Genomic DNA, 19,853 nt, shown 5'->3' with positions numbered 1-19,853 from the left:
TCCTCAATTGTTGTACAGTCTTTTCACTTTACTATGTTCTATTTACCTTATTTTCTGTTATCAAAAGAAGTGAAACATATGTTTTGTCGACAAATGAAATAAACTTTGAATTGAATTGAATTGAAATTGAATGCCCAATCGTGAATTTGATTTCACGAAAACGAAATAGAACGCCCATTATTGAAATTTATTGATATCTCTGATTCTGAATTTGAATGCCCCAATAGTTTCGCGTGGGTGCACTGCGTGAATTTGAACGCACATTAATGAATTTGAGTGACAAAAGTAAGAAATTGACCGTGAAAACCTATATTGAAATATTGCTGTATTTTTCAAAGAAATTTTATTCCTAAAAAATGAAGGTTAATGACCGGATGTTTTGTAATGAAATATGTCATTTGTAAATGTTGGACATATTAATTATATTAGAAAAAAGTGCGTGCATTGGTGCATCATGGAAACTTTGATATTGTCTCTTTCACTTGTCAGCACGTAACTGTTCTGGATGACCAAACCATCATGGACAATTCAGGATTCTTACACTTTGCGTGTGAAAATGGATATCTCAACCTTGCCAAAATCAAGGTTGATAGTGGAGCTGATGTAAACTGCGTCAGCAAAGATGGTAACACAGCGTTACAAGGGGCGTGTGAAAATGGACATCTTCAAATTGCGCAATATCTGATTGAAAAAGGAGCTGATGTCAATGCCGTTGATAGAGATGGACGCAGTGCCCTTTTCCTTGCATCTTTGAATGGACATTGCGATATTGTTTCTTATCTTGTAAGCAATGGAGCTGATGTGAAGGCGGACAATAAGAACAATGAAATGCCATTACACTGTGCATGTGAAAGTGGACGACTTAGAGTTGCCACAATCTTGGTTGACGGTGGAGCTGATGTGAATTGTGTCAGGAAAGATGGTAACACAGCGTTACAAGGGGCGTGTAAAAATGGACATCTTCAAATTGCGCAATATCTGATTGAAAAAGGAGCTGATGTCAATGCCGTTGATAGAGATGGACGCAGTGCCCTTTTCCTTGCATCTTTGAATGAACATTGGGATATTGTTTCTTATCTTGTAAGCAATGGAGCTGATGTGAAGGCGGAAAATAAGAACAATGAAATGCCATTACACTGTGCATGTGAAAGTGGACGACTTAGAGTTGCCACAATCTTGGTTGACGGTGGAGCTGATGTGAATTGTGTCGGGAAAGATGGTAACACACCGTTACAAGGGGCGTGCCAAAATGGACACGTTGAAATTGCGCAATATCTGATTGACAAAGGAGCTGATGTAAATGCTTTCAATAAAGATGGTCATAATGCCCTTTTACTTGCATTTTGGAATAAACACTCTGATGTTGTGGATTATCTTTCGAGGAATGGCGCTGATGTGAATGCGGGATATAAAGATGATAAAAGACCTTTGCATTTTGCATGTGAAAGTGGACATCTTAATATTGCAATTACCTTGGTTGACAATGGAGCTGACGTAAATTGTATTACCAAAAGTGGTAACACAGCCTTGCTCTTTGCCTGTGAAAATGGACATCTTAAACTTGCACAATACCTGGTTAACAAAGGAGCTGATATAAATGCTGTTGATAAATATGGTTCCAGTGCCCTCTTGCTTGCTTCTTGGAATGGACACTTCGATATTGTTTCTTTTCTAGTGAGCAAAGGAGCTGATGTGAACACTAGAGGTATACATGACATAACACCTTTGCACCTTGCATGTGAAAATGGGCATCTCCAAACAGCTCACTATCTGATTGATAAAGGAGCTGACATAAATTCTGTTGATTCAAAAGGTAACAGTGCCGTCTTGCGTTCATCTTGGAATGGACACTGGGATGTTGTTTCTTATCTTGTAAACAATGGAGCTGATGTGAATTGTGTCAGAAAAGATGGTAACACACCGTTACAAGGCGCGTGCCAAAATGGACACGTAGAAATTGCGCAATATCTGATTGACAAAGGAGCTGATGTAAATGCTGTCAATAAAGAAGGTCGTAGTGCCCTTTTACTTGCATCTTGGAATAAACACTCGGATGTTGTTGATTATCTTTCGAGGAATGGCGCTGATGTGAATGCGGGATATAAAGATGATAAAAGACCTTTGCATTTTGCATGTGAACGTGGACATCTTAATATTGCAATTACGTTGGTTGACAATGGAGCTGACGTAAATTCTATTACCAAAAGTGGTGACACAGCGTTGCATTTTGCATGTAAAAATAGACATCTTGAAATTGCGCAGTATCTGACTGAGAATGGAGCTGATGTTAATGCCCTTGATAAAGATGGTCGCAGTGCCCTCTTCCTTGCATCTGAGACACAACTCGGACATTATGATATTGTTTCTTATCTTGTAAGCAAGGGAGCTGAAGTGAATTGTGCCACGAACAATGATTACTCAGCGTTACGAGCGGCGTGTCATAATGGACATCTTGAAATTGCGCAATATCTGATTGAAAAAGGAGCTGATGTTAATGCCGTTGACAGAGGCGGTCGCAGTGCCCTTTTCCTTGCATCTAAGAAAGGACATTATGATATTGTTTCTTATCTTGTAAGTAATGGAGCTAAAGTGAATTGTGCCAGGAAAAATGATCGCTCGGCGTTACAAGGGGCGTGTCACAACAAGCATCTTAAAATTGTGCAATATTTGATTAAAAAAGGAGCTGATGTCAATGCCGTTGACAAGAAGGGTAGCAGTGCCCTTTTCCTTGCATCTAAGCAAGGACATTATGATATTGTTTCTTGTCTTGTAAGCAATGGAGCTGATGTTAATTTTGTCACGAAAGATCATTACACAGCATTGCAATGGGCGTGTCAAAATGGACATCTTAAAGTTGCGCGTTATCTTATTGACAAAGGAGCTGATGTAAATGCTTGTGATAAAGAAGGTCGCAGTGCCCTCTTACATGCATCTTGGAATAAGCACTCGGATGTTGTTGATTATCTTTCGAGGAATGGCGCTGATGTGAATTTGGGATATAAAGATGATAAAAGACCGCTGCATTTAGCATGTGAAAGTGGACACCTTAATACTGCAATTACCTTGGTTGACAATGGAGCTAGCGTAAATTGTATTACTAAAAGTGGTGACTCAGCGTTGCATTTTGCGTCTAAAAATGGACATCTTGAAATTGCGCAATATTTGATTGAGAAAGGAGCTGATGTTAATGTTGTTGATAGAGATGGTCGCAGTGCCCTTTTCCTTGCATCTAAGCGAGGACATTATGATGTTGTTTCTTATCTTGTAAGCAACGGAGCTGATCTGAATTGTGTCACCGAAGATGATTCCACAGCATTACACTCGGCGTGTCGCAAAGGATATCTTGAAATTGTGCAATATCTGATTGTAAAAGGAGCTGATGTAAATGCCGTTGATAGAGATGGTTGCACTGGCCTTTTCTTTGCATCTTTGTATGGGTATTCTGATATTGTTTCTTATCTTGTAAGCAATGGAGTTGAAGTGAATCGTGCCAGGAGAGATGATTTCACAGCGTTACATGGGGCGTGTCACAACGGACATCTTGATATTGTGCAACACCTGATTGAAAAAGGAGCTGATGTCAATGCCGTTGTTCGAGATGGTTACAGTCCCCTTTTCTTTGCGTCTTTGAATGGACATTGCGATATTGTTTTTTATCTTGTAAGCAATGGAGCTCATGTTGTATCTACCTGCGAAAATGGTTACACTCCATTGCATGGTGCATGTCTCTATGGAAATCCTGAAGTTGTGAAATATTTGATTAACAGAGGGGCAGATGTGAATGTTGCTGATAAAAAAGGTCGCACACCTCTTATTCTGGCATTGATTAAAGACCATTTTAAAGTAGCTACTTTTCTTGTAGATGCCAATGTAGAAGTTAATGTCAGAGATGAAGATGGTTTGGCACCATTACACATTGCGTCATTCAAAGGCCGTACTGATATTGTGAAACATCTTCTTCTGAAAGGTGCTACTGCCAACATTATTAACGATAATGGTTGTACATGCCTGCATTTTGCTTCCTATAATGGACAACTTGGTGTTGTTGATTACCTTGTCAAAGAGAGAGCTGATGTCAATGTCGTCACTTCTACTGGTTTCACGCCCTTACATCTAGCGTCTCAATTTGGTCATGTTGAAGTTGTCTCCTATCTTCTTAGCAACGGAGCTAATTGTAAGACTGGCAATAATGAAGGTGAATATCCCATTCACCTGGCAGCACTCTATGGGTATTTAGAAGTAGTCATGTGTCTCCTCGAGAGTGGTGCAAGTGTCAATGTACGGACCAACCATGGGTTTAGCTCTCTACAGTTCGCGCTTCAAAACGGCCACATGCAACTATCATGTTATCTGATTCAAATGGGAGCTGAAGTAAATGGAACGAATAAGGATGGTCTGACACTTCTACACATTGCAATCCAGGAAAATAACTTGAAGTTGTTCAGGTGTCTTGTTGACAATGGTGCGGATGTCAATGCTCCAGCTATTGGTGGTGACACACCTCTTCACACTGCAGCAAGGGCAGGAAACCTTCAAGCAATCACCTCTCTTGTGGGTAAAGTTGTAGATCCAAATGTAACCAATGAGACAGGTCAAAATCCTTTAAGTGTCGCAATCCAAGAAGGGAACATTGCAGTCGTTTCGTTTTTAATGGATGAATGTGCAAAAGTTGATAGTGCCCATGACACGGTCTTAAGCATTGCAGCTGCAGAAGGCCAACTTAGCATTGTCGAGTATGTCAGGAGTAAAGGTGTTGAAGTGAATAATTCGACAGAAGGCACGACACCCCTTCATCGGGCAGCTAAAAATGGACATCTAGAGGTTGTCATCTGTCTAGTCTCTAATGGTGCCAGGGCAGACACCACAGACAGAGAAGGCTTAACCCCTCTTCACGTCGCAGCTAAAACTGGACATGTCAACATTGTGAATCACTTTATTGCTAACTCACTTCGTGACACAGGATCAGCAGCTTCCGCCAGTATATTACAGGTAACTCGATTCCAGTCTTATTGCAAAATAGCATGACAATATAACACACACACACACACACACACACACACACATTGTCTGTTCTTCTTGCTTTATACGTTCACAACTAAGTTAAAACAATATGTTAAGCGCAGTGTCTAACAGAACCTGCATCTGATTCTCTCTTTTCATCAATATTGAGCCATTCAGTAAAGTGTCAGTTTAAAATATGTACAAAATATATTCCACCGCACACATGCTTTAACTGTGTCATCTTCCGTGCAATCCGGTTTTCATTCAAACTGTTCGTAGTGTGACTATGCACCTGTCAATAGACCATCTGGGCCCCGTTTTATCAAAAGATAAATTTAACGTTAAGTCAAGATAATCTATAATTAACTTCTCATATCAACTCTAAGTCCACTAAATCTATGATTAACTTCTGTTGTGTTCACTGACCGCGCGATCATACCCCCGGCACGGGTCAGTAATCACAATATACACTAGCGATGACTCGCTAGTGTTGTGGCTAAGCGGTGGCAACTTACCCACTTATAAACTTACTAAAATACGTTACCTTACCTACACCTTACTCTAACAGAACTAACTCTACTACTACTATAACTACTGCTCCGTTCACCTACGGTAACCTTGAGGGTCTTGCTTCGCTTATATAGCTGATGGCTGACGATTGGGGAAGAGTTTCAGGAATACACGTCCGTACTTGTAAGCATTCGTCCAACCAGCGCCTTCGCCGTCCAATCAGCAGGCAGAACTGTGGCCCCCCAATTTGCATAAATCCCGCCCCGACTGACCCATTAACTAAATAGGGGTGTTCAGCCCTAAAACCAAAAGATGAACCCAATTTACCACTACACTCCCCCCCCCCCCCCCCCGTCCTATAAAAGAGGAGACGCTCGGGGGTCTCATCTTTAACGTGGGTTCTCTGGTGGAACTCGCGGTCCTTTTGGAATTTTCCAAGAGCTTCCAGGGCGCTCGACGGTTCCGGGAGAGAACTTAGCCCGGCCAAGAAAGAGACAGCTCCAGTTCTCCACTTATATGAACACCCCGTTCCCTGGTAGGCCGGGGCCTGCAGGGGTTCCCAGAGGATCGGGCAGCCCGAATTGGACTACACTGCGTGCTCACGGGGAATCTCCCTGTCAGCGTACCACTAGCTATTAAATAATATCCCCCGAATTATCCAAATCATCTAGCCCAAAAAAATCCTACGTCCCCACAATAGCTCAGGTGTTCTCCATACGAGTACTCATATACACACAAAACAATGACCGAATTAATCTCCAGAGGGCCACCCAAACTTTAACACAACAAAACCATAGGGGCGCCTCAAACAATGCCCAAAATACCGGGACTTAACAAACAACTAACAATTTGATTCCCAAAACGGGTCGGCGAAAGGAAAAGTAGGGACAGATAAGTAGGAGGAATCCAACAGTCAAGGCAGAAAAGACAAGAAAGACCAGTCTCAGAGAATACTCACATTCGGTAAAGCTGATGGGCATTCTCTGTAGCAGCATTACAGATCCGCTCCACGGACTCCCCTCGGATCTCAGCAACTACTCTCGCTACCTCACCAAGATAGCGTGGCGAATTGCATCGAATCGCCAAGGGTGGCTTCAGGTGGGGGGCGTCCGTCTCCAGCAGCAACCGCTGGAGGGGAGATCCCGCAGCACCTGCTGGGCTGCCCCCCCAAGGAAAAACGCAGTATCTACATCCAGCTCCATTTCTAAACAACCGAGATATTCACCATTTTATATTTTTGCCAAAGCCCCTGGAAAATATACTCTTTTGAAAAATTCCTTCATTGTGGAATTTTAGTCTATCTAGCTACCAATTTTCCTGGAAAATATCATTTTGTGTTTTTGTTTTGTTTTTCAGTTATTGATGAAAATGTAGATACTTTGGGGAAACCCCACGCAATTGACTGATTTCCCCAAGGAAAAACGCAGTATCTACAATGGAACGAATTTCCCCAAGGAAAAACGCAGTATCTACAGCGGAATGACTAGGATTAATCATCTGCCATAATTATGTATGCATGTATACATCATTGTTCAAGCATTCTCTGGCCCTGGGGGATGCATCCTCCATCCCCCCCCCCATTTATGCCCTGATTACAGAGCAGGCTTCATAAGATTGTTAAATAACAGATCATTCTTGGAACGTTTTGCTTAAAAGTGTATCCCAGACCGATCTTGCTGTAGGCCTAACGTTACGTCCATACGTGTTTAATATGAAGCTTGCCAGGGCTGTAATGTGATGCTACATGGCCTAGCCGCTAACTAGCATCTAGAATACTAGATCTAGATCTGTACAGTCTAGGTTACAGTCTGTCTAGACCAAAATAAATCTAAATCGGATGTCTGGACCTAGATCGATCTAGACTAGGTCTAGTTTTTATATCGTTTATTCTAGGCTGGCTACGTAGCAGGCTACACGAGTCTACCGCCTCAGGCTATACATGCACGATGCTCACAGAAAAAACAAAAATAGCCTAACGTTAGAACTGCAGAAGGTTTAAGCCCTACACGAGCCAGGACTCTTTGATTAGAAAAAAAAATACATCTAGAACCGGTCTAGAATGAAGTGACATCCGCTCTCTAGGCCTATTCCTTCTGGATTGAACCTAAGTTTAACGTCATGTAAATTTGTAATGTAGGCCTAACTTTTTTTACTTGTAAGTTATGTAGCATGCAGCATGGGATCATGCATGCATTTTACGCAACCCAGTCTCACTAGGGTCTAGACACTGTCTAGATCCGATAAGAATTAAAATACAACTTATTCTTAACTGTCTCTATTTTGTCCATTTAGGGCCTACCGTGGGTACCTATTTTTCACATGGACCCTAATTTATTGTCAACTAGGCCTATGTAGACAGTATGGTATAGAGTAGATAATTGAACATTGACACTTCACTAGACTTAGGATTCTAAAAAGTGGTTAAGTTTTAGACTTCTTACTACAGCAGGCCTGCCCTAGAGTAGGTCTAGGCCTATTCAAGTCCAACACTAGATCTTTCTTTAGACTTTCGGAATACGGACCCTGAAAGTTCTGATTAACGTTAAGTCTAACATTACAATCTAGACTGAGATCTAAGGGAGGGTGTAACATGTTACATAACCTGACGTTTATCCGATACAACACAAATAGTCTAGGCCTAGATCTATTGCCTTTCGACGAAACTTTCGGATTCGGAGCCTGAGGAATTTTGACAAGGGTCTAGGCATATCAAGGTTACTTCACAACAAGTTAATATTGAAATAGTACGGATAATGTTAATCATTGAGGTAGAATATGAAAGAATAAAGCTGATCGTTTATCACACGAAGCGAAGTAAACACAAATGTATGCATTTGTGTTTACCTCGCTTCGTGTGACAAACATGCATTTGTGTTTACTTCGCTTCGTGTGACAAACAATCAGCTTTATTCTTCCAATATTGAAATAGTTTTGAATAACTTACTCATTATCTGCAGATGAAATTTTCTTGAGGGCTAGGCTCACGAGTAATTTTCCCCACGACAACATTTTGTTTTATTCCAAGTACACACTCCCACTGTATGCTGACTAGCCGGGCACTGTGCTGACTGCTGCACAGCATGCTCAGTGCAGCTAGCTGCAAGCTGTCAGTGTTGTGTTGTATTGTTTAATGTGCACTCGGTTAGTCTTAATCACACACTGTGTTTTATATTAGGATCACGATCTCATCAAAATATTTACTAATCAGTATTGTTTCGGTTAGATATTTTGAACATTATGTCTTATTATTGAGCAAGTATATCTAAAGAAAGCAATTTACGTTCAAATTACAGAACAACCGGCAAAGTATTCACATATATAAATAACAGTGTCTGGTAATTAAGACTAGCTTTGTAGATACTGCGTTTTTCCTTGGGGAAATATTCATCATGTAGATACTGCGTTTTTCCTTGGGGAAAGTGCAAGTTAAGTGTAGATACTGCGTTTGGCAGTTACGGAAAAGTGGCTTTCTAAACATTTTTTCAAAAATCTGAATATGTCATATGAAGAAGGATTGCCCACTGACTATATTTATGCAAAAAAGTGAAAATCGCCAAAAATGTTAGATACTGCGTTTTTCCTTGGGGGGGCAGTGGGACGGAAGTGACATCCGGGAAGCCGCCATGGTGAACCCAAAATGACACTCGGGGAATGCCACCATCCACCTTTGCACCTGAGTCGCGTAGCCGTTGCAGCAATGCAGATGGATCCGGATCTCCGGGGGACAGTGCTTCTGCATGATCTTCCGGCACTGCTCGTGAGCAGCCTCCCCTAGGGGATCACCCCGACTGCCACGGATATGCAGAACATGCACTTTACCGATGGTCCCGATTCTCAGGATCCGCTCCATAAGACCCAACTGGGCAGTCCAAAGAGAGTCGGGGACAGAGTAGTCCAGCCCCAGCTCGCTGACTCCCACGACTCGGTCGTCCTTGAGCAATTGTTCTAGCTCAAAGATGTGCCGGTCGCAGGTCCTGCCAGCGTGCTTGGGGTGGATGCCCACTACAACCTTCCACCGGGCGTCCGCCGGAAACACTATGCCGGGGTAGTGCTCGGGGTCACAATAATTAAGGACCCCACCGACCACACTCACCGGCACCTTGGGAGGGCGGCCTACCCTCCTCGCCAAGGCCGGACCCAGACCCTTCAACTTGAGGAGACGCTCCATCCGATCCAAATGAAAGTGGGAGTCAATAACCAAGGGAGGGGGACCGGCCCCCTTGGCCCGTGGTGGGACAGTTCCCCGAGGGGTCCCTACAGCCGGCGCGCTACCTTCCGCTGTCGCCGGCAGAGCAACCTCCTCGGACACCTCCTCTTTGACCTAGGCTCCTCCCCCTCACTCGTACTGCTCCCGCACTCCATCGGGATACTGGAAGGGCTCTCCCCCCCCCCCCCTGGGCCTGCTTCCCGCCCAGGGACTGGTGGCTCACTGGGAGTCGGTGTGGAAACCTCTCCACTAGCAGGTTCCTGCGAAGGGTGGGTAGGCTCCACCAAAACTTCCCCTGACCTCCCTTGGGAGGACTCCTCCGACTTAACCTCTACCAGTGGGGGTATCCCCTCATACTCCGCCACCGGGTCACCCACGGCGGGTTCCCCAAGGGGCGCAGCCACAGCGCTATGCTGGGCCAACTGACCCGCAGCTGGAGTGGGATCCACGGGGCCACGTGGCTCCCCAGGGCGTTGCCCTAGCCGACGAAATTCACCCCATCGAAGGGGGGGGGGATACCCGTGCGGCCAGGAACAGCAGCACCCTCCAGTGCATCAGTGCCGCACGAGAATTGGGAGGTCTTAACATAAGCCTCTCAGGAATCTCCCACCCATGGCGGCGGGATGTTTCCCTCATCTCGGCGGCCGCTCCCTCCAGGACCAACTCCGCGGGTCCTGCCCACTCCCTCACCATCTCCAGGAGGGCCTCCAAGCCTCCGCTTCCGACAATGCACCTCACCATGTACTGAACTCATTCCAACCCCCACTCACCGAGGTACGGAAACAGTCCGGGAGGTGTTTATGCAGATGTCTGCGCCTCTGCGTGACTACTTTTCCGCACCCTGGGATGGGACATGGAGTCCAATCCTTCTGCCCTGGCGAGGTCTCTCTCGGGGGCACAGATGGCTCGGCTCCCTTGAGATGGGATCTCCCCCCTGTGCTCGTCGGACGAACAGGAACAGGGGCTGGGGCTGTAGGAGGCTGTCGCCCACTCGAGGTTGAGCCTGCCTTATGCCCCTTTTCGCACACCCTACCCTTAGTCCGTGAGTGGTGATTCCCCACCCTTTCGGGTACGGGAGCCGCCCTAGGGGGCGTCACGAAACGAGGGCGGTGGGCTGCCTGGGCCTCTTGAGGCGTCATGGCTGGAACCTCTGCTGCCACATGCCCGCCAGCAACGTTGCGGGAAGGGATCCGATGGGGAATACTCGCCAAGATCCAATCCATGCTCCACACCGGCTGGCACGCCAGCTGCAGGGCTCGCACCCACCACCACTCGCCGCGATCTGCTGCCAGCTGGTACTGGGCCCTGATGAGCGTATCCACGCCCACTTGGCAGTGGAAATGGGGCTCACTTTGTCCCTGCACCAACAAGACGGGGTCAAGTAGCTCCCCCCGGTGATGCTGGACCCAGAGGCATTCTAATACAACTAATACAACTCGCCTAAGTCCCTAACATCCTCCCCCCTACCCATACTGGGCCAGTTTCCTGATCTGCGTGCCATTCTGAAACAGAGAGATTGAAACACAAGATCACTTATTAATTCATTCAATTATTGCGTACCCCTTTCTAACTTCCCAAGGAGAGAATTCAACATCCCTCGGACATTATTCAAATTACAACTCTCATTCATACAATCACTAATTTCCATAATAACAATTTCTCTTGTGCCCATTTCTGGATTGACCATCTCTCTGTTACACTAGCTGCGCTTGAGGGCTCGGCATACCGGGCAGAAATACTTATCAATGTGCATACCTTCTTTCGGTGACACATTGACACAACGCCCATGGTACCACTCCTGGGGCCTGTTTCACTAACATGGGAAATCGATCCAACCCAAGACCGATCCCAACTCTGGGATTGATACCATCCTGGGAACGACTCTTGTGACGCGTTTCATCAAATCGATCTTTGGATGGGAACGATAATTAATTGAGTTCGACTGATTCAATCATAGTGAACGAGGCTGTGATCGATAGTGAGAGGTAAAGGAGAGAAACATGGTAATGACAACCAAGCAGAAGGTACGGTAAAGAAACATTGAAATTAATATTTCGTGGTCAAATTCCATTTTCAGTGTGCAAATTCCATCTTAGCATGATATGTTTATTGTAATTTCCATGGCCGATGCCATTCTAAGTCTGTTCTGGCAGTGATAAGGAAGTAGTGTCCAACGATTCCTTTACTTTGTTCGTATTGAACATGTTCATCGCAACAATCGTGATTTGCTTAGTCCCATGTGTGTAATTACGCAAACGTAGGTCAGTTTACATCTACTACTGATACGGTAGTCCACGTCTAGCTCCGTTTTTGCTTCGTTCATGCTTGCCGACTCACGACTGTAGACCTAACAGTGTTAGAGTATATCTGTAGATTTGTTAGAACTTGTCACTGATAAGATTGCGATTAAGTGAGCTTCGAATAACGGTGTGAACTGTCGGCAATATCGCAGAAGCCGCTAGGCGATCGCGTGGGCTGTCTAACTTGTTTAGTGTCTACCAGTACCACTGTAGGGGACTAGGGGCATAGGGCCTAGACCTGTTTAAAATTCCAAGTTTGATCCTCCTCCGGACAGACGGATTTTCTGTCTAGAAACTCTAACGTTAGACCCTCTAGACCTCTACTCTTCATCACAATCACAATTGAGTCTCTCTTGTCTAGACCTTGACTCTGTAGAACTGTTAAATTTGAATGCAGTCTACAATGCAGTAGATTCCATTATTTATACTATAGATCCCTAGGCCTAGATCTACCACTAGTAACTAGATCTACTCGTACTACTACTAGACTAGACGCTAACTATATATCCTACAGTATGGCCCTGCGTTTATGTCGCTGTACACAAGTGCTAGCGCACGGCATAGGTCGGGCTAACTAGTCTAGATGCTAGATTGTGTAGTTACAAGTTAGCTAACTCAGTATCGGAGATATCTAGTCAGTAGATCTAACATTAGATTAGTCAAGAACTAGATTCAGAGTATGGCAACGTAGCATGCTGATTCTATTATAGACCTCGGGTATCTTTGTCTGATTTTGTTTTCGGTGCTAGGTAGTTCTACTCGGTATCCATGGTTGTTTACTCGACCCTATACGGATGTTATCTCAAATTTCACTACTGTTATATAGGAACAAGCCATCCATAATTTGACTATAACACAGTCCTAAATTTGACAACCTGGTATGTGTAAAGACTTAATTCCATGCTTTTACGTTATATCATATTTTGACTCGAGAAGTTGAAATGTTGTGCATTTCTTTTTTTTTTTGTGGGGGGGGGGGGGTTACAACAAATTGTACCAGACTGCACCAAAGTTAATTCATAACACCATATAGCCTATTTCAATATGCATCCCTCAATGTGTCGGTTACTTCAGGTAAGATAACCTAGGCAGCAGTGCAGCGTATGTTGTGAAGAGCGAGGTGTTCACAGTAACCATGTGCAAGTCAATGTCAATATCAACAATTTCCTTTATTGAGTTGGTTCCATCGTAGGTGAGTGATTGGAAAAAAGCTGGCAATATTTCCTGCCATTTCCATGCAATTTGATATTACCTTGATTACAGTGAAAATCAAAATATTTCTACATGGGTATGGAAATATAATGTACAAATGCACGTCAGTGCCACTTCCTTTCCCCCCTAATATGTTAAGTGATGACAGACAAATTTGAGAAAAGAACTAATGCTTGATATATTTTATTTGTCATATCATATTTCTACACTACAGACTTTTATAATTAAACTTTGTAATCTGCTTTATTCTGTCATCAGCAGGGACTGGCTCTGAATGTGATGCACTCTTCCACTCAGTGGACAAGAGAACCGTGCAACCCTTATGAGAGAGGTGAATTCCTGACCAGGCTTTGAGCTCATTGATTGACTGGAAAGGTGTAAGTTTCAATTCTTCATTTTTTTAATGTATTATCTATACCCAGTTTTACAACTCAGTCATACTATTGTGGGAGGGGAAATTCATTAAATGGGGATGTGGTGGTAATGGTATTTCTGATCACTATACCTATGTACATTTTTATCCTTATGATGACAACATGTACTTTGAATGCTTATTTTCCTGATACCAAATGTGAAATTTCCTTGAATTCATATTTTTTCTAGTGTCTTGAATCTGCCTCCTTCAGAGGAAATATAAATTCTTCTCTTTCTTCTCTGTAAAGGATAGTCCCATACTTCCAGTTGGTGTTATGTGATGCAGCATTGGCAAATCAAGATCAATAAAATGGCATGTGATATCTCATATGAATCCAAAACCCTGAATGTGCAGAAAGCTCTGTTGAAACCAAAGTTGATTTTAAGTCAAATAATGTCCAACGCAAGTGTCGGTATGGAGACCAAAAATGCAAGTATTGTAATATTTAACTTTAAAATTAGCACTATTGCCCATCATTTTTTTTTTTGTATTAAGTCCTAAGAGATTTGACCTCATTTATTGGCAGATTGACATCTATTTGCAACATGACTTTGTCTGAAATTTAGCTAGATATCAAAATGAAAAACAACATAACTTGGGCTAGAGATGTGATGTGATCTGTAGCTCCAATGTAATACAGACCTATACAATGCCCTCATGCTATGTCTTCTCTTTTATTTGCAAAATAATCTTTAGCTTTAAGTATGGCAGAGTCATTACAGAATTAATGTGATAGGGAGAAAAAAAAACTCAACCGAGTAATAAAACCATTTTCTGGTTCAATACGTCTTGAATGTTTCTCTTTTTATTTTACTTTTTCTTCCTCAGAAAGGGACAATTGCTGAGTTTTATTGGTCATGTGTCGTCAACAAGGAACATCTACAGCCACAGCCTTCATCCTTTCTATTGGAGGATATGAAACCCTATTCCTTCCTATATGCAGCCGTGGAGAACAGCTAGGGGACTGTCTTGTCCAAGCATTGTAGCTACAGATGATCTTGTCTTCAAATTGATCCCTCAAATCTGTTCAACTGTTCATCTTTTCCAGCAACTTTGTGAATGACATGTGACACATTCTGGGAGCGGAGAGCCTTTGAATATTTCTTCACATAAATGACGCTGTGCTGTTTCATCATCATCATCATCATCGTCATCTTTGTTCTAGCTCTCAACTTCTAGCCACATTACATTACAGAGTAACCATTTTTTTTTTGAGGGATATGTGTATATAAACTAGGGGGATCTGCAACTGCGGCATCATTCTGTCCTACAATCTATGAATAAGCCGAGCCAATAGTGATGTAACAATTTATTCATCATCTCCAACCTCCACCTAATCCACGTAACCACACAAATACGACAACATTTGTTTCAGAGGTGATAAGGGAATGAAAAGTTTCTTTTGATTTTGGTCTCTCTGTGTAATAACTAAAGGTATTCTTTCATAAGTCATTAACATGAAAATTTACATTGTAGGCATTGTTGTATAAATATTTTACTGTGAATGTGTTAACAGCAAGTACAAGAGCATGCTAGAAGCAGATTCCTAGAAACTTAAACCTTTGGCTGGTGAATACTTTTACCTTAAAACTCAACTCTTTAACTTTTGACACGATATTGAATTTTTTCTTATTATTGTGAATGTTTGTGAGCTTATATTTTTTTTGTAATCATTTTGTGGCAGATCACTAAGATAACCATGGTATTATACAGTATGCATAATGAATAGCCGATTTGTTCATTATGTATTTGTTTTTTCTGACTAGATTCAAAACGGAACCATCTGAGGCAATGTGTAAGCCATTTTAGTCATAGTCCTTGCTTCCTTCATTTTTCTTTGTCTATGTGTGTCAGAGTCATAAATCTTTAGTCTCTCCCACCCCCCTCTCAAATCCAAGTATATCATACTTCCTCTTTCTTGCTCAATTTCTCTTGGGATTTAATTTTCGTATTGCTCTCTTCTTACAGTGCTATGATTCTCTAATTTTCATTCTCCCTGATGTGCATAATATGCTACTTTCTCTCCTTTCCATTTTCCTTTTTCTGCATATGCTACTTCACTCTTGACCTTTAACATTGAAAAAAAATTGTGTCTTGTGTTGGAGGCTTAAAAGAGGGAGTATCTGAATGCATGAGGTTGTCTCATGTTGTAATGTGTATGTTTCTACCATGAATGTGATTTGAATTTGAATATTTTTTTTTTCACTTGTAAGAGAAGAGAAAAGCTACTGTATATAGAAGAAAGATGCATATCAAAAATTTCATTGGTGTTGATTTTTATATTTTATTCATTCATGACTTCAATTACCATTGTTTCTTCTATGAGATTTTAACACACCCAGATGCAAATGATTTGCCCTTCACGTGTGAATGTGATGTAGTGGTGTTGAAACCCAAGTACAGGCTTTCAGATAATGTGAAGAGTGTGTATTCATTGCATTTTTTTTTCCTGTGGCATCTTGTCATTGCCTGATTAAATTACATGAAATGTGAATATTTTTGTATTTGTTGACTTATTCAAAAGTGTCTCGAGTGCTGTAGTTGATTGCTGTTTTATCGAGAGCTAAGGTTGATGGTTTTGTTGGCACACTGTGATTTTTTTTTGTATCTATGTAAATACATATATGCAATGTAGTCATATGATAATGATATTAACAATGATTATAAATGATAATAAAAGTGGCTACTGGTATAGCGCACAGGTCCACCTTTCAGTGCTCATGGCCCTTCAAAGATGAAAAGATAGATACATACATGTACATGCATGTATGCTCAAATATGTCAACAAAGAAGAAAATGGCGAACAAAAAACAAACAATACCAAATAAAGAATGCAATACTGTTCCGAACATTAAATGACAACAATTGCAGTCCTCAATGTGAGAGGAACAAATACGTTTTATAAATGTGTGTGTGTGTGTGTATATATATATATATATATATATATATATATACAGTGTACTGCATCATGTTCGCTAAATGCCCAAGGTGGCGTATAGGAGAAACTAGCACAAAATTCTGTACGAGGTTCAACATATATATTGATAATTTCATGCTTTGAGAGGTTTTTATATTATTATAATGGGCAACATGTTTTGTCTTGTCGTGTTACTACTATATAATCCTACATATGGCACTTTGCTCACCCTCTTCTTCTTTATTTTCTTTTTTCCTTTCTTTCCTTCTTTCTTTCTTCCTTCCCTTCATGAGAACCTTTTTTTGCTCTTCTCTCTTTTCGTCTGTGTACTATACGAGCACATGACAAATTGTATCACTTCATTGCCATTATGACGCTTCTGTGTGAGGTCATCGCTATTATGACGTAACAATCATAAGTGCGCATCTCAGCGAGTGTAATGGATCTTTTCCAACTTGGGTCAGATCTGAATCAATCCCAACGTTGGGTTCAATTCCCAGCTTCGCATCGTTCCCAAATTGCTTAGTGAAACAGTTCCTAACTTTTTGGGAATGATCAATCCCAAAACTGCCCCTGGGATCAATTGAATTGATTTTAGGATTGATCCCAGAGCTTAGTGAAACAGGCCCCTGGCACCCATCACACATGACCATGAAGGCGCCAGTATAGGGCCTGCGGCAAAAGCAAAATACTGTGTCTGTGAGGGCCTCAGCACTGCTCTTGCTCCCCTTGGGGACGTCCCTATCCCGGCACTCCTTCAGACGGTCATGATTGGTCACAAACATTTTGTTCCCTAGTTTAATGCGGTACAGGTAGGGTGACAACCTTTCGGTGATCACGCCTGGTCCTTTCCAGGAGAGACTGAGTTTGCGACACTGGCCCTTGGCAGTGGCTGTGTCCAACACGTAAACTCGGTCTCCCACAAGGTACTCCCGAGACGCAACTCGAAGGTCGTAGTCTCGTTTCATCACCCGTTGGGTCGAACGAAGTGTTGAACTTGCCACCTCATGGGCTTCCCCTATCCGGCACTGCAGCTCAGAGCAGTAATCCTCGAGGGACTCTGTCTTCCGCTGGCGAGGGATCGGGTACACCAAGTCGGAAGGGAGGTTCACCTCCCGCCCCAGCATAAGCATATTAGGGGTGAACCCCATACTCCGGTTCACCGTTGACCTAATTGCTCCTGCAATTTGGGGCAGGTGCTCATCCCAGCGGTTCTGGGTCTTGCCCACGAAGCATCGCACGGCATCCATCAAGGTACGATTACACCGCTCCACCGGCAACCACCATGTCGACGCTAAACAGTGACGACGAACGCAGTAGGCACACCACAATCTCTTCCAACTCTGGAGGGGGGTCTCCCCTGTCCTTGGCCGGGTCCCTTGTGTCGGGGGCCTGGTCTTCCTCCAGACCAGACTCTAGATCTGAGGGATCCAACTCTTCGGTATAGCGGACAAAGGAATGAATACAATCCCCCGCCTGGGTAGGGTCAATAACGGGGTCCGACTGCCCCTGCGGCATTACTCGCGCTTCGCACCCCGAAGGGTTGGCAGAAGTCTCCATGCACAGAGGGAGGCTGTTCTGCCCCATCTTCAGGGGGCGGGAGGGCCCCTCGAGGAAAGGATGCCCCTTGGGGTGGGGGAGCCGGTGCTTTCAGAGATTCACCATTCACGGTGTGGTCCTGCGCCGCAGCACACGAGCCCCCTACCTCCCCTTCGACTCGAGAGGCGCCCATATCCGCGCAAGTTACTAGAGGCCCTGGGGATCGTTCTCCCTCCTGAGAACCCTCTTGCCGCGCAAGGTCGAGGTCAGCTCGGGCCAGAGGTCGACCTCCTCCTCCGGCCCGCTCCCGTTTGACTAAACCTCATCATCTAGCATCATCAGCACCCTTCCCCCTGTCGCCTTGGGGCAGTCCCACTTGAAGTGGCCCAGCTCACCACAGCGGAAACACTGGCTCTTGGACGGGTCAAGGGGCGCTGGTTTGATAGGGTTCTTAGGTGCAGGATGGGGGAGAGAGGCACTGGGCCCGTCCGCTGCCTCTGACTCGGAGGTCAACCTCTTGATCATGGAGTACAAGGAGCGGACCTGCGCCTCCAAATATTCCACCCGCTTCTCTAAGCGCTTATCATGCACATCGGTTCGTTGGACCGGTTTAGGTTGAAAAACGCGACAGACGTGCGCATCCGGGTCCAGCTCCGCGTCTGCGCTGAGCGTCGTGTGTTTTACATCCTTCTGGGAGCGCCCATGCATCGCGCGGTACGTGTGCTGGAACCACTGGACCCGTTCCAAGGCTCGGTCCAGGGTGCCAGGCTTCATAGTAAGCGCTTGGAACCCGGCCTCTCTGTCCATGCAGCCTTGGCAAAAGCGCAGCGCCTGCTGTCGCTGCAGCTGGTCAGGCGGCAGGCCCGGGAACGCGCGTGCACCAAGATCAGCAACCCGGTCGGCCCAATCCAAGATGGATTCGACGGCCGATTGCTTCGCGCTCCCGAATTCCAACTGTGTCATCTCAGGATGTTCATAGGACCCAAAGCATTTCGCACATTTATCGACTAGGTCGAAATACTCTATGTGTGCTGGGCAGAGGTAAGGGCAAAAATTCGCTGGCCTTCCCATCCAGACACCAACACAGCTGGTCCTTGCGCTGTGTGGCGTCCCAACCGCACGAACGCGCATAGGAATCAAACTTTGCATGAAAAGCTTGCCAGCTGCCTTTACCATTAAAAGTAATGGTCTTAGGCATCGAAGCCCACGCGGGTCGCGCACTACCAGTCGCACCCCGGCTTGCGCGCTCCTGAGGGCCTTCCCTCCACTCCCATCGGTCGGGAGTGCAGCACTCTATGCGTGCGTCGCGAGCTGGGAATGGGCGGCGGTGGCCCCCCCCCCCCCCCCTGCATCATAGACTCCATAAGGAGGGACGGACCGGGAACCCGGTCGTGGTCCTCTCCCCCCTGGAACACCCGGCGACGCGGGAGTCCCACCACCCACAAAATCGCGCGGGGTACTCTCCATGTGAGGGGAATCCCCCCCAGTGGAAAATGCCGGCCCGCGTGCGGACCCCAAACTAATGTCAACCTGCGACTGTGCAGGGCGGAAGTCAAACCAGTCGAACAACTGCAACGCATCAGGCCAAGACGAGAACAAGTTGGGAGAAATCCCCCCCCCCCCCCAGCTCGTACCTCGCATCCATAATGCAATGCACGACCGCCCAGTCTATTCCCGGAACCCTGCACAGCTCTTGATAAGAGCAGGAGTTAATCAAAATCTTGTTCGTAGCCATGAGACACTGCGATCCAC

At 44.5% G+C, this 19,853-nt stretch overlaps 1 protein-coding gene across 1 annotated transcript; it reads right to left on the bottom strand.

The window, feature by feature from the left end:
- Positions 1 to 6,465: 6,465 nt before the first annotated feature.
- LOC140246655 (uncharacterized metal-dependent hydrolase YcfH-like) lies at positions 6,466 to 9,679 on the bottom strand. The gene is made up of 2 exons (XM_072325994.1): positions 9,177 to 9,679; positions 6,466 to 6,670 (listed from the first exon to the last, which is right to left on the bottom strand). The coding sequence occupies exons 1-2, from the start codon at positions 9,677 to 9,679 to the stop codon at positions 6,466 to 6,468; spliced, it is 708 nt and encodes a 235-aa protein (XP_072182095.1).
- Between the last annotated feature and the right edge of the window lie 10,174 nt (positions 9,680 to 19,853).

The sequence above is a fragment of the Diadema setosum genome, chromosome 3 (assembly GCF_964275005.1).
Source record: "Diadema setosum chromosome 3, eeDiaSeto1, whole genome shotgun sequence".
NCBI lineage: Eukaryota > Metazoa > Echinodermata > Echinoidea > Diadematoida > Diadematidae > Diadema > Diadema setosum.
The sequence above is the reverse complement of the archived record's forward strand: the minus strand, read 5'-3'. Positions and strand labels throughout refer to the sequence as shown.

What these genes read in the sequence shown, in the direction of transcription:
- LOC140246655 (XM_072325994.1), bottom strand. Translation starts at nt 9,679, where the DNA reads ATGGAGCGTCTCCTCAAGTTGAAGGGTCTGGGTCCGGCCTTGGCGAGG. An exon ending in TACGCGACTCAGGTGCAAAG is followed by an intron (nt 6,671 to 9,176) that starts GTGGATGGTGGC and finishes TTGGGGGGGCAG; the next exon opens with CCCAGCAGGTGCTGCGGGAT.